We start from the raw sequence: 14,376 nt of genomic DNA on the forward strand, positions 1-14,376 counted from the left end.
CTGTGGAAGGAGCTTGTGAAGAATTTTGGGTACCCTATAACAATGCAAAAGGATTTTAAAACCTATTTGCTGGATCCTGCTGAATATAGATGTGGATCATCCGTAGGACCCTGTTTAATTGTTGATTTATAAAAGTGTTCTCAAACTCTTTTTCTCATATAGAGAAGTTTGTTGGCAAATATGGTTCTGGAAGATGAGATAGGATGTGATACAATTGGGAGAGCCCATGACTGATTGGATTTGTGTCCAGAGTGCCTCAAACTCAGTGAGTGGGGGTAAGAACAGAAACTTGCCCCAGGTGTACATACGAAAATGGCAAATTTGCATCACTCTCCACAAAGATATTGGGGTTCACAAGTGTTCTGGATATCAAAAAAGGATCGATAATTACCCTCAGCTCAGAAATTGTGTAATTGGAATTTCCTGACATTGAGAAGAGCAGAAAATGCTCCATTGTTCATCTTTGGTTTGAATTGTGGCTGGCCTCTTATTGGAGTCATGTGCGCTGGCATATGTTCAGCTTGAATAGGTCATCTGTCTAACTTCAATATTCTAAGCGTGGTCCCAATCAAAGGCTGACTATATATCAGCTTGGGTATTTAATTTAAGAGCCAGGGAGGCCCCACCAACAGGGTATCAAACATCGATTTTTTTCCAGTTGCACACCCATCGGTTTATGGATGCCTGTTTACACTGGTCTAAAATATAGCTCATATGGACTTCTCAGTGATATTTAATTGGATGGGAAATGCAGTACTGTTCCAGGACTTAGGTTGAAGTACCTAATTAAGCCTATGTTGTTTGTAAGCCCGCAGGAATCTGCTAAATTCCCCTTTTACCTGTTTAAGGTAATATGTTGGGATCCCTACTTCCTCAATGCCTCAGTTTTTTGAAACATTCAGCCAAAGTGCTTGGCTTTGTGCACCTCTTTGTCTGCCCTTTTTAGCTTTTTGCAACTTTTTCATCTGTATTTTACCTGGATGCTGCCAACCTTTACTTTTCTGCACTTGCATGCTAGCATATTGAGATAAGCATGTTTGTTGATCTGTAGTATGCAACATTTCATGAGCGGTTTACAAAAACATTTTATGTGGGTTTTCACTATATTTATGAATATTATATTTTTTTTTGTGTACCAGTACTTCACATTTATTTTTTAGCCAGTTTGCAGGAAACCTATACTTGTACTTTAGTTCTCAATCGATAACCTGGGGGAGCAGTTTTCACTTACAAGGGTGGCTGTGTGTTTCTCTGTATGGCCAAAATATTGTTGTTTTTTTTTGTTTTGTTTTTTGGCTTGGATAATGATTATCCTTTAGGTGATTTTAACATATAGAGAATAAATAAATGATATGTTTGTTGTAACAGTATTTTTAATGTTGTGCTAGCTAATATACAAGTTTTTCATTCTTGCAAATGAATGTCTTCTTGGCTTAACACATCTTTTATTTTCAGTACAACACTAGTTATTTTGTTTTTTTATTTATTAATGCTATGACTTCATTAAATATATCTTGATTTGCCTGCGCTTCTATAGGTTCAAGACTCGTCTGATGTTCTCAGTGAGAACAGAGTCCGTGTTCTATTTACCATTCCTTGTGAACCGCAGCTAGATGCCTTAATACAGAATCAGCATGTAAGTTGTTTGTTGCAGTTTAGTAATACTCGCTACTTTGTGGTGAATGCTCTCCAGTTTAATGTATGTTTTTATTGATAAGGGATTGCTGTTATGTATTCTATTTTTCTTGCATGTGATGTGTAACCATGTTATTTTTCATAGCTTTGTTTATAGTTTCCTGTGTGTTTTCCACAGAATTTATAGCAAATATTGGAAGCTCCCAATAGGTTTATTAATAACTGTAATTATTAATTTAGTTAAAAATGTGTTTAGATACAAAAGCCGAGCTCCTTATCTGTATTGGAAGTGGCCAGTCCTACCGTTTAGGTCTATTGGCACCTCAAAAATCGGGCTAGATGTTAGGAATTGTGCTGTCGGCACATCTCCTCCATTATGCAGGGAGCAATAGGATCCACACAAGCACATGTACTTAGACTGCAGGGGATTTGGCCATCAGAGAAGTCTTATCTCCAAATCAACATCAGGCAAATGTGGTACACCGACCTGGCACAGTCCTGGCAGACCCTATATGGATATTGCCAGGATCTTCTGTCCCAAGATCTAATTTACGATCCCACTTTACAGCATGGCTGTTGAAGCCCAGTTTCTAAAAGACTGGGGAATCTCTGTCTGTGATTCCTACAATACTATAAGCTAGGACATCTTCTTCCCGCAAGGTAAATCAATGGTTGTGGAATGCATTAATTTGGTGTAAATCTCATGGATTCCACCCCAGGAGTTTATTCATCTGGCAGATCCTCTCCTTCCTTCAGCTGGGTCTTGACCAGAATTTTGCTCTTGGCAATAACAGTGTTCAGGTTTCTGTCCTTTCAATCCTTTTAAGAGAATATTGGCTTCTGACTATTTGACTAAGAGCTCTGTACAGGGAATCTTCTGTGTAACTCCCCCTGTCCATTCCTCTCGCACTAGTGATTCTGGGGGCAGTTACTTGGTGTCCTCCCAGGGAACTAATATCTGCAATCTAGAATCCTGTAGTTATAGAGCCTAAATCATCTCAATACCCTTCCACTCCATCAGGTGAGGCTGAATCCTTTTCTCTGTCATCAACGGGCATCCATGTCCACTTTGGCTTTTTGGCCACATTTACCTAATGTCTTGGGGAAACTGAGCATAGACGTTCGTCCTCCTGCACCATCACCTTCAGAGTCTATCTCTAAGCTTCCCGATGCCTTCGGCTAAGTTCATACTTGTGCTGCTCTGCGAGCTGCGTTTTTCGCAGGAATGGCAGACCATTCATTTGAGGGCTGCTTTGCCTCCTGAAAATGCAGGGAAAAAGTCCCTGCACCATTTTTGAAAATGCAAGTGCAGTGTGGTTCCCAGTGCAGGAAGCTGTGCTGCGGTTTCCAGTGAGTGGGTGTTCCATTAGGAATAATGGTACCCCCACGGATTTCCTGAGCGGCAGCGTGTTTTTCTGTGCAGGTGCTTGTGGCTGCAGAAACAGGTGCAGTCCCGCAGCAGCAATCACCCTGACAGGTGGGGTCCTAGCCTAGAGCAGGCCATGCTACCTTTGCTTTGACAATCTCGAACTCCAGTTTACAGTCTATACCTGAAGAGACTGACCTTCGTAGTTTCCTGCCATCACTGCAGAATTTTAAGGGGTTGTTTCAGACCTTATTGATGAAGTGCACACTACCCTGCATTTGGAGGATCAGGCTTCTGCCTCCAGCCTTGGGTCTTTTAGGGCCGGTTCACACTATAGAAATGCAGTCCAGATACGTTCTGGATGCGTTTTTGCATGCGTGGTTTTGATGCGTTCCAGTGCATTTTTTATGCACTCCAGTTTTTTTTCCCCTCTCTTTTTCTTCAATTTAAATAGGGACATGTGCGTTCCGGTGCATTTTTGATGCGTTTTGCCACGTTCCAGTTCAGTTCGGTGCAGAAAAAATGCAACATGTTCTGCTTTTTGTTCTGCAACTGGAACACACTGGAACTGCAAGCACTGATGTGAACTATGACATCGACAACCATATAACCTACTTTCTGTGCATTTTGGATGCAGAAAAAAAGCAACTGAAACGCATGTAGTGTGAACTGGCCCTCTGAAATTCTACAACTGCCATGACCTTTTCTCTGAACCTAGGGGTAGACTGGAACTCTAGCGCCCACAGGCGAAAGGTAAGTTGGTCCACTAGTATTGCATGCTGCGGCAAAAATTGGACATGAGTAAAAAAGGTTCTGCATATTGGACGTTGTTTAGAGGGGAATATGGATAAACAAGAGCTCCAGGCATGGTGTATATTTACATAGTTACATTGGTCCAGCTTAGATCTATGTAACTATATATATATATACCTTACCTGGCTAATGCCCTTGGAAGCTGGAAATCGCTGATGTAGACACTGGTACTTCAGTAATCTCCACTTGCTTCCAGGTCCCATGCTTAGTGGGTGGCCTGATGCAGTGAGGAAGGTCACACCCGCTATTCAAGGTATTCCTCTGTGAACTGGAAGAACCCTAAAGGGTGCTGGACCCCACCTGAGAGAGTTTTGGAGCTGTTCCTCCTTGAGAGGGAATTTATTAAACAGTGGTCTATTCTCACTGTGAATCTTCCAGTGACCCACCTTAACAGGAAACCTACAAGACTGGTAAAAGGTCTGCTTATCTTTTAGGAATTCTACTGCCTGGCAACTGCAATCCTTCACTAAGTCCCTGTTTGAACTGGCTGGTTCATCATGTGTTGGCAGTACCTTTAATCTGTCAAATGTGACAGATTGGGTCAGATTCCTCAAAACAATCTCTTCCACCACCAGGTAAACCCCTATTTAATTGAGGCTTATAAGAAATATCTGGAACTTTAGGCTTCAATTGTAATGGTTTAAGCTTATGTTCTGCAAGGGTCTGATGTCCATATAGATGTGCAGAGCGCAAGCTTACACAGGTGCGATGTTGATGCTTGTCCAAAGTCCATCTGACTTGCTTGGCCTTCAAAGGACATAGTTTTTTTGGTTCTACTGTGATTAGGGATTCCACAGGAGGCCAGAATGTATTTTGCTTCAATGTAGGAGGTCTAGGGAGAGCTTGATTATGTTGAGAAATCACTTTGAAAAACACCCCATTGCATTTCTAGCCACAGCAATCTTCAGTAAGGAAATTTGATTCATGTAGCATTTACTTCCTGGAATCCATCTGCACCTAGCTCTAGTATGGAAGCAGCAGGGCATACTTAGGGAAGAAAGCCCCTCCTCTGTTCCTCCAGATGACAGAAAAAGTCAATGAAGACTCATGGGATGTATGATATCACTTTGGCCTAGGCTAGAAACCAAGAAAGCAACCAAAGAAATGTAAGAATTAAAAAAAAAAAAAAAGTTAAAATGAGAAAATATATTATACCTTCCTATTTATTATTGCTATCAGCATAAGAATTAAAAATAGTTCATGTTGATTGAGAGTGTTTAGTCCCACTTTAAGGAATAATCTGATTGATTAATGACTTAAACTGGGTTGCTATAGGGTAGAATGGACTCAATCATTTAATAGCTTTGGCTTTGCACGCCATAAATGTTTCTTAGACATATTCTAGTATGATCCAGCCAATCTGCCTGGGATTCAGTACATCATTACAAAGTTTTGGGTGGCTGTATGTCCCATTTTATGCCACGGAACTGGAAACAAGTATGTTTGATTAATAACATACAGTTGAATTAGTCTATTGTTAATTGCTGGCAAGACCAAAATATAGGAGGGAAAATATCTTCCTGTTCCGTCTTCATAGCCAGGGGATTTTTACCCAGATTAGTGTGTAACAATTTGAAATTAACCCTCTGGGGCCTTTCAACTTTAAAAATCATATAGGTGGGTAGTTTTTTTAGTTTTTATTTTGCTAGGTTGTCTCATATATTGATTTTTTTTTTTAAATGTTGTTTGCCTTTTGTTTAGAAATTTGCTGTAAAATATAACCCTGGATATGTTTTGGCAAGTCGTCTTGGAGTGAATGGATACCTTGTTTCCAGGTTTACAGGAAGCATTTTTATTGGCAGAGGCTCCAAGCGAAAGTAAGTTAATATAATCACAAAAATTGATTTTTTTTTCTATTATTCATTTGTGTTCTTAAGTACGACATTAACTTCACTGTTATCTGATAATGTTTTGCTTTCACTTACAGCTCACCTTAATAACACTTACATTTTGCTAGTTTATATATAGCAGCTTATGTTTTTGTTTGTGTTTACGAGAAGACACAGTAGATATAGGGGTGTTAGCTCAGTTTGTATGATGTACATTTGTTCTCATCTTTAAACTGTAAGTGTGGTAAAAAAATCAAAACTCTAAACATACCAGAGCTTGCTGACATGCGTACATTGCCCCTGTTATTTTTTTTTGTCAGACCACTATTCATTGTAAAAGATACCTGGTGATCCTGGCAGGAAATGCAGGCTGTACCAAACTTCATTTCATTGGCCCACAGTGCTGTCAACAATGCATTGAAATAGAATGCAACATTGTCAGCCCTGCGTGTGAAGTTTGTGGCTAGACTACAAGACAACATACTGATTTTGATTCCTACATGGGAAACACTCGCCTCACCTCTCTCATGCCAGTGCTGATAGAAAGTGTAGTTTTATGGCTGCCTGCACACCCAGGCAGCACAGAATGTGCCTTTAACATTCGCTGATGAATTTCAGATGGAAAAATCTTAAAGTAGAACTAAAGACAAAACTTTCATTTTAGATAAGACTAAGGGAGGGATATAGGCCCTGTTGGTTTAATTTTTTCCATATGTGTGCCATTGGGGAGATTTACATCTACTTCCTCTCCCATAGTCAAAACAGGAAGTGAGAGGAAATATCTACAAAGTGAGGACATCCTTGGCTGTCACCAGGGTCACCAAAACTAGGATCCACATTGCAAGTTTTCTCAGCAATAACAACCCAGAATTCAAGTTTTTCATTTATTTAACTTTCAGTGGTAATGGTAAACATGACAAACTGAGAGGGTGAATTTCCTTGACATAGACAACAATATAAACTTAGCAAGTTTTCTAATCTCCACAATGTCCAAAAGTAAAAATAAAATTTCATGTTTAGTTATATTTTAAACCAGGGGTGTCCAAACTTTTCAAACAAAAGGCAAGTTTACTGTCCTTCAGACTTTGGGGGGGGGGTTTGTGCCCAGTGGGGGTAGAAAATGTCTTGGACCCAGCATCTGTCAAAACAAACATGGCCTCAGTGTTGGTGGTCAGTAGGAGGAGGAGTTGTGCCCTGTCATTGATACTAGTGGGAGGGATAGTACCCCATCATTGGTATAAGTGGAAGACATGGTGCCCCATTTTTGGTGTCAGTGGGAGGAATAGTGTCCCATCATTGATACTAGTGGAAGGAATAGTGCCTCATCATTTACACTAATGGGACGAATGGTGCCCCATCATTGGTACTAGTGGGAGGAATAGTGCCCCACCATTGATACAAGTTGGGAAATAATGCCCCATCATTAGTACCAGTGACAGGAATTTTACCCAACTGTTGGTGTCAGTGGGAGGAATAGTGCCTCATATCATTGGGAAGAAAAGTGCTCTAAGGGTCAGATAAAGGCTAGCAAAGGACCGCATCTGGCCCTCAGGCTGCAGTTTGGAGACAACTGGTCTATAGGCTCCCTGTAGCTGATCGTTCCCCCATTACTGACTTATCATAGATTGTTTTACACCAGCCTTTTTCAATTTTTTTTGTCCCAGAGAAACCCTTAAGATATTTTTTAGGTAAATTCTGCTGTTTTTCTTTTCTGTTAAAACCAATTTATTGAGGGTCAGTTAAAATAATGCTCCTTACCTTGGTGGTCAGTGGGAAGAATGTCCCTTACATTGATGGTCATGGTGGAGAATGCTCCCTACATTGGTGATCAGCGGGAAGAATATACTTTATATTGGCAGTCATTGGAAAGAACGCTCCTTAAATTGGTGGTCAGTGAGAAGAATTCCACCCTTACATTAATGATCATAGTGCCACCCTTACAAAGAGCTAAGAAGACCATTGGTGTCACTCTGCTGGCTCTGGTGAGTAGCATATGCTGCAGAACTATGCAGTCATCACTAAATGGTCACAGTTCAAGGAACCCCTAGCAAACTCTGGAGGAACCCTAGGGGTCCACAAAACCCTGGTTGACAAATGCAGTTCTGTACTGCCTCTCCGTGTAGAGGCAGCCATCTTGGTAGATGCAGGGCTTTTCTTCCTCATGTCACAGTTGCCTCCCTGATGATGGGAGAATAATCAAAAAACAGCTGGAGAGGTGGAGGAAATGCAGATCCACAGAATGGATGAAGCAGAAGTGGATCTGCACTGCAGATCCAAAGATACAGTTTCCTATCCAAAAAGGGGAACAATGAGCACCAAATCTCACTCCAATGCGGTGAGACTAGCAGTTAGTCTGCCGAACCTTGGATGATATACAACTATGACACTCAATGCACAGGCACTGCACTGCTAATTTTAAGGAGAAATGCTATGAAATTCATTGACATGCTCACTTTATTCAGCCTTGTGTCCTGTCTTCTAGTCCCCATGGAGAGCAAAAAGCAAATGTAGGCTTGAATTTAAAATTCATTAAAAAGAATGAAGAGGTTCCAGGCTATACCAAGAAAGTTGGAACTGAATGGACATATTCTTCTGCTGTGGAACAACTTCTGGGTGAATATATAGAGAGGTAAGGAAGTTAGTAAATATCTTCATCCATCATTGTATCTTCTAATATCTTTTAGCAGTGCAAACTTTCAGGGCTGTTGCTTCACAGATCAGAATTGGCCTACCTGTGGAAAGCACACATTAAAATGTGCATGTGTTGAAAGAAGATGCACTGCAGCTCAACTTCAACATCTTGCAGGCTGGGTAAAAAAGTGGTCTGCATGTATCTTCCTATAATATACTTAGTTCTCTATTTCACAATGGCAGCCCTTTATCGGCTTTGGACTCTTCTATTCCACCCTTTAATCAGTATACTTATCCTGCATTGTACCTGATCTATACCATCTGACAATCCATTAAAAAAAACTCTGGGTATCTCAGGGTCACACCAGATTTACACTATTATGGTCAAATAGAGCACTCCCTGAAATGTCCCAGCTGGAAGGTTTGTCCAGGTGGGAACGTGCTGGGATTGTTACTCTGATGCAGTTGTACGCCGACAGATTGCTGAAAACATTAGCAGCTTTGTATGGACTACAGTCGGAATTGAAGGTGGTTCTTCCAATACCTACAATTAAGACATGCTTTGAAATTCCATTAGTTTGGCCCCTAACACCTTTTTTTTTTTTTTCTTAACCCCCACTTTGGACAGTGTATTCCAAGCTAATAATACAAGGGCCCTTTTTCTAACGTCTACATGCAATTGCTATATAACTCACTTCTTAGATTTCTTATCCCATGTAGGCAGAAATTTGGAGATGTCAAACCAGTGTGTAGTGTTGCGCTGCTGAATGAAACTGAAGCATAACATACAAATAAATCCAAAAATGTGAAAAACTCAACAATTTAAGTCCAAAGGGGAAAAGAAAAAATTCACAAATGTTAGTGGGAAGAGAGTATTCCTACTGGAGAATAAGCCTCCCGGTGCTGTAAATCTTTAAATGATGTGCATCACCACGGTGACCATATTAAATAGGTGGACCCTCACCTTCATGTATAGACTTGTATGTAAAGCAGGTCAAGCAGGCATCTCCCTTCCTAATGGGGGTAAAATAGTATCCTCTCCTCTGTGGGTAATCCGCCTCTCATATATGGTCTCTGTATCCTCCAATTAAACCCTTTAGCAGTATACCTGGCTCTGTGGGTAGAACTCACAACCATATAAAGTGACCATACTGCAGCATGTTTGTTAAAACCTTAGTCTATTAAAAAATGCACTCGCATGTTACAGTAGTAAAAAAAACGCAGTGTGACAAAAGCTGTAATACACTATGCAGTGTCTCTGACCGTGCTAGCAGTGTTCCAGCTCTGACATCACCTGGCTCTTCCCCATGCGTATTGTCACGAACCACGTGACTTCATCAGGGATGGAGATGGATGTTGATATGGCTGTAGGAGACATATGGGATCAAATAATAAAGAATGTTCAGTTGGTTTCATTGTCTCCAACTCAGAGTCACTCAACTCTTTATCCTACATAGGTCTTACCGATCCCCAGAAGTGCTACACAGGATAGGCAGGAAGGCAAACGCTGAATGCACAAGATGTACTGAATCTTCTGGCTCCTTTATTCATTTGTTTTGGAGGTGCCCAAAACTACACTGGTACTGGCAGGATGTGATAGATATGATAAACTCTGTTTATTATAATACTGTGTTGACTCCAGATCCCATTCTATGTCTCCTAGGGTATATAAACCCTAACAATGTAGAATACAATCAGGTAGTCACCATTATGAGATCACTTTTTATGGCTCGTAAGCTAATTTCCCACTGGTCTCACCCAACCCTCCTACACTTGGGGACTGGATCCAAAAATGGATAGATGCTCCATGCACCTAGTTTACGCTCTCAGAGAGGTAGTTCTTGTAGAATAGGCTGGCCTGTCTTTCCCAATTTTTCTACATAGTGTATCGATGGCCCTGGAATACTTTTGGAATACTAAATAATAATGAATTAAACGTGTTGCTGATGTTAACGTTTTATCAGATCAACTGACTAGTAAGGGAATTAAAGAGGGAGAGGAGAGGGCAGAAAAAAGGGGGTAAGGAATTTTGGTTTTGGTTTTTGTTGTTTGTTGTGTACTTTTTGTGTATGTTTGATATTGAAAAAGGGAAACATTTTCAAAAATAAAATCTGATAGAAAATGCAGAAAGGTGGGACTTTTTCCAGTTGCCAATGCAATACAGATATATTAACATTTCATATATTTATATTTTTTCATTAAAGCCTAAGTTCACCTTTAAAAAAAAATTTGTATTTTTTTTTTTCAGGAAAAAAAAAGTATTTTTTACAGGAGCCTGCAAACTATTGCACTCATGGTGCAACGTCAGGCTTCTGCAAACTCTTCCTTCAGCTCTTTGCCCACTCCTCCACCTCCTTGAGCTGGAGGACGTATCAGTGGACTACAAATGCATGGATTACAGCACTCAAAGTACATTGAGAGCTACACGTCTCTCTCTCACTGTGGAAGATGGGACTTGTAGTTCATCTCACAGATCTCTATCTCACAATTTAAAAGTGACAGGTGCTGCGAGGGAGAAGAACCCTGGTGTGAGGGTGTGGGTGTGGGGTTGTTTGCACCATGTTGCACTCAAAATACAGATGTAACATGGTGCTAGAGGGGAACTTGGCCTTTAAAAGGTTTTCCTTATAATATATAAGGCTGGCCTGCACATTCATATCCTTTAACAACAATGCTCCCTCTACAATTGCCCCATCCTTCCATTATATTTCCTAAGGAAAGATTTCAGATACATGAAAATCCAGAGATTCTCAATATAGGCAAGGATCATTATCTGTTTTGACAGTCACTGTATTTGTAGGCATTTTAGAGCTCACATTATGTGACATATGGCAGAATGGGTCAGCTGTAGAGGGAGCATTATTGTTCTTGTTCAGTAAACTTTTAATGACATAAAAGTCCAATGTTTGTGTACTTTCTTTGATTTTTGTAATAGGGATGATGGTACTTATAAGGATTACTCTCCCTGAGCTATGTACACTATTGTAAAACATGCATGTCCATTCTGTTCTGCTGTTACCTGTACGTTATCTGCTAAAGATGACATAGCATCTGCCTCTGTAAATCAGGCCATACACTATTAATTTGTTTCTTTTTTCAGTACGAAATGTAACAGATTTCTCCATCCACGCTAACCGTGTGGTTGGATGAATCCCTTCTGTTGGGTTGTTGTATTCTGACAGCTGTCGCCAGCAGCAGTCAGAAAACCTGAACAGTGGCAGTATCTGATTTTGTGCAGCCACTGTCAAACCAACAATTTTTCCCATGGCTCCTTCAGTTTTGCAGTTGAAGTATTTTGGGCAGGAAGACAGAACCACCCACAGCCTAAAGTTTAAACTTCAGGTTTACGATGACCTTCCCAAACAAACTACTTCCTTGACTAACGGATATGTCCACTGGGAGAGCTGTACAAAACTGTATTTAGGATCAGCATCCATGTACAATGTCGTCATCTGGCAGTGGGACAGGCACTCCTGAGTCATTCCTGGAACAAAGTTGAGTCGGGCCGAGTGCTGCTCAGCCATTCACAGGAAGCCTTGTATTTTATGAAGGAATACAAGGCTTCCTCGGATTGGCTGAGGTGGGGAGAGGCACAGATGATGTCACAATCTCAGTCTGACTCAATTTTGTTCTTGGAACAGAACGGAGGTCCCTGTCCTGCTGCAGGAACACAGTGCTGTATACTGCATTACCTGTTATTAAATAAAGTTTATGCATCGCTTCCAGCAGGCGCACGTATTTGTCAAGGAAATAGTTATTTTGGGCCAGCTTGGCCCACACTATTTACAGTCAATATAAACCTGGAGTTCAACTTTAATAGTAGGTTTGAAACTTTAAATTTCCACTCTTCAACTGCCAATTTTTCTCGTATTTGAGCTAAATGGGGACATTTCTTTGGGATTAACCCTACTAATGTTCTCTGTGGCTCTGTGTTTGTGTAGTCTTTCTTCCACAGCAGCAGGGAGGTTCCCACTTTACCTGTTGCTTTTTCTAAACTATAATATTTCTATAATACCTGGGAGATTTAAAAAAAAAATGGTTAGGTTTAACTTTGTCTGCAAACAGTTTGGTTAGGTTTGACACTTTGGGGAAAGAGGGTCACTTTTCAAGGCATTTCAGGGCACCCTTATAACTTTTTAATACTTTTAGGCTGTTTCACAGATGTATCTGTGGTGCAGCAATTTTTAGATCTAGACTTTTAGAATTGATTTTGTTTCTCCATGTGGACTGATAGTATCCTTTTTCCCCCCAGGTATCCTGAATTGTTTACATACATTTCAAAAAACAGCCAAGATGATATATTCTATGAGGATGATATCTGGCCAGGAGAGGATGAAAATGGGTTAGTAAAATAAAGTGTATGAGCTGCAGTTAAAATCTACCTTCCTTGAAGTGTAACACATGCTTTTTTGTGCATAGTGCAGAGAAAGTTCAGGAGATTGTCTCCTGGCTAAAGGCTCATCCTGTCAGCATGCTCTCCCGGTCGTCATGTGATTTGCAAATTCTAGATTCTGCCATTGTGGAGAAAATTGAAGAGGAGGTTGCAAATTGTAAGGTAGGACTAAACATGCTTGGAAACAACAGATCTCCGATTGTTTCATGAAATTAATATTTCAGCTGGTCAGAGCAAGTCCATTGTTTTGTGATTTACAGTTCCTATAAAAAGTATTCAGTGAGGCAGAGAGCAATAACATGATGATATTGGGGCCACTCTTTGCATCCTTGCAGTTTAGTTGGGCCTACAACACCCTGCATTTACAGGACGTCCTCAGTCTTTTGGGATTTGCTTGTAGTTTGGCTTCAATTCAGTGTTTGATGGGTGGCACTGGTAAAAAATAAAATCTTCCATGGGAGGGGAATACTTTTCATAGGAACTGTAACACAGCTGTAATAGGAGCTGTAACACATTTTTTAATTCTCTTTCAGACCAAGAAGAGCAATAAAAAGGTTCGAGTGACTGTGAAACCACATTTATTGTTTCGGGTAAGCTATTCTCTGTCTCAGAGCAATGTTATTGTACATTTAATCAGATGCAGGCTACAGTTTTTAACTTCACTTCAAACCTTAAACACCTAGTAAAACGCAAAACAAATTACTACCAAAACTCTTAGCATTTCTTTGTATTTGTGAAAATAATTTATTTATATTTAGATACATATTGTTAGATGTTTTATGCCATTTGATGCTTAGTGCTGTTGTTCCTGTTGGCAGCCTCTTGAACAGCAGCATGGGATTTTTCCAGACAGAGATGCCGAGTTTCGACTTTTTGACCGCATTGTCAATGTGCGGGACAGCTTTTCTGTTCCAGTGGGACTTAGGGGCACTGTTATTGGCATTAAAGGAGGTAAGTAGGACATTGTAAATCTAACTGTTATATGCTGTCTGTTGTTTTGTGTGATGTCTGTGTTCATACAGTTAAATCCAGTTTGGATTGAATCCTAAGCAGAAAATCCAAATCCTCTTGATGCTACTCACCAGTATTGTATAGCCATTGCTAGATGTAGGGTATTATATTTTACAATTTCATATACTTGCAGCTGAAAGAGATGCAGATGTCCTGCTTGAAGTATTATTTGATGAAGAATTTCCTGGAGGCTTGATTATAAGGTATTGATGTACCAACATTTTTTTAATACTTTTGCATTGTGAATGCAATGTTCCTTTATTCATTTATGGTCCAATGTCATTTGTCCTTACAGATGTTCCCAGTCTAAAGGTTATCGTATGCCAACCAGTGCCTTAATTAACCTTTCTCATGGTGTTCGCACAGAAAATGGAGGGCAGAAGTTAACCGCTACAGTAAAACCGCAATCGTCCACTAATCACCATGCTTCTTATTCTTCTGAATTATATGCTGGAGGATCACAAAAAGGACAGCTGGGTGCCCTCAACCATTCTCCTCGTTCCCTCTTTGTTCCCACACGGGTAAGATCATTGATGACTAGATAGATGACATCGCTGGTTTCCTTCTGAAAATGCTAGTTGCCTAATTGTGCTGCTGTTCCTCTGACTTTAACTCCTTCCGAGTTACTGAGCTGGAATACGTGTGTAGATGTAGAATTCTAACTCCTCTGAAGAAAGTAGTGTTTTCAGAAACAGGTC

General features: G+C 40.3%; 1 protein-coding gene across 2 annotated transcripts in view; it reads left to right on the forward strand.

Moving 5' to 3' along the window:
• The window catches only part of XRN1 (5'-3' exoribonuclease 1), a 123,361-nt gene that overhangs the window by 76,828 nt on the left and 32,157 nt on the right, over nucleotides 1-14,376 (forward strand). For both annotated transcript variants that reach the window (XM_089672571.1, XM_089672572.1), the window contains exons 23-31: nucleotides 1,538-1,636; nucleotides 5,516-5,631; nucleotides 8,126-8,272; nucleotides 12,527-12,616; nucleotides 12,694-12,829; nucleotides 13,201-13,257; nucleotides 13,486-13,618; nucleotides 13,812-13,881; nucleotides 13,974-14,199. In XM_089672571.1, the coding sequence (XP_089528697.1) occupies nucleotides 1,538-1,636; nucleotides 5,516-5,631; nucleotides 8,126-8,272; nucleotides 12,527-12,616; nucleotides 12,694-12,829; nucleotides 13,201-13,257; nucleotides 13,486-13,618; nucleotides 13,812-13,881; nucleotides 13,974-14,199 (1,074 nt within the window). The remainder of the gene's footprint in view (nucleotides 1-1,537; nucleotides 1,637-5,515; nucleotides 5,632-8,125; nucleotides 8,273-12,526; nucleotides 12,617-12,693; nucleotides 12,830-13,200; nucleotides 13,258-13,485; nucleotides 13,619-13,811; nucleotides 13,882-13,973; nucleotides 14,200-14,376) is intronic.

The sequence above is a fragment of the Staurois parvus genome, unplaced genomic scaffold (genome assembly GCF_062004578.1).
Source record: "Staurois parvus isolate SC_StPar_1 unplaced genomic scaffold, SC_StPar_1.0 ptg000131l, whole genome shotgun sequence".
In the NCBI taxonomy this organism is placed as follows: Eukaryota; Metazoa; Chordata; class Amphibia; order Anura; family Ranidae; genus Staurois; species Staurois parvus.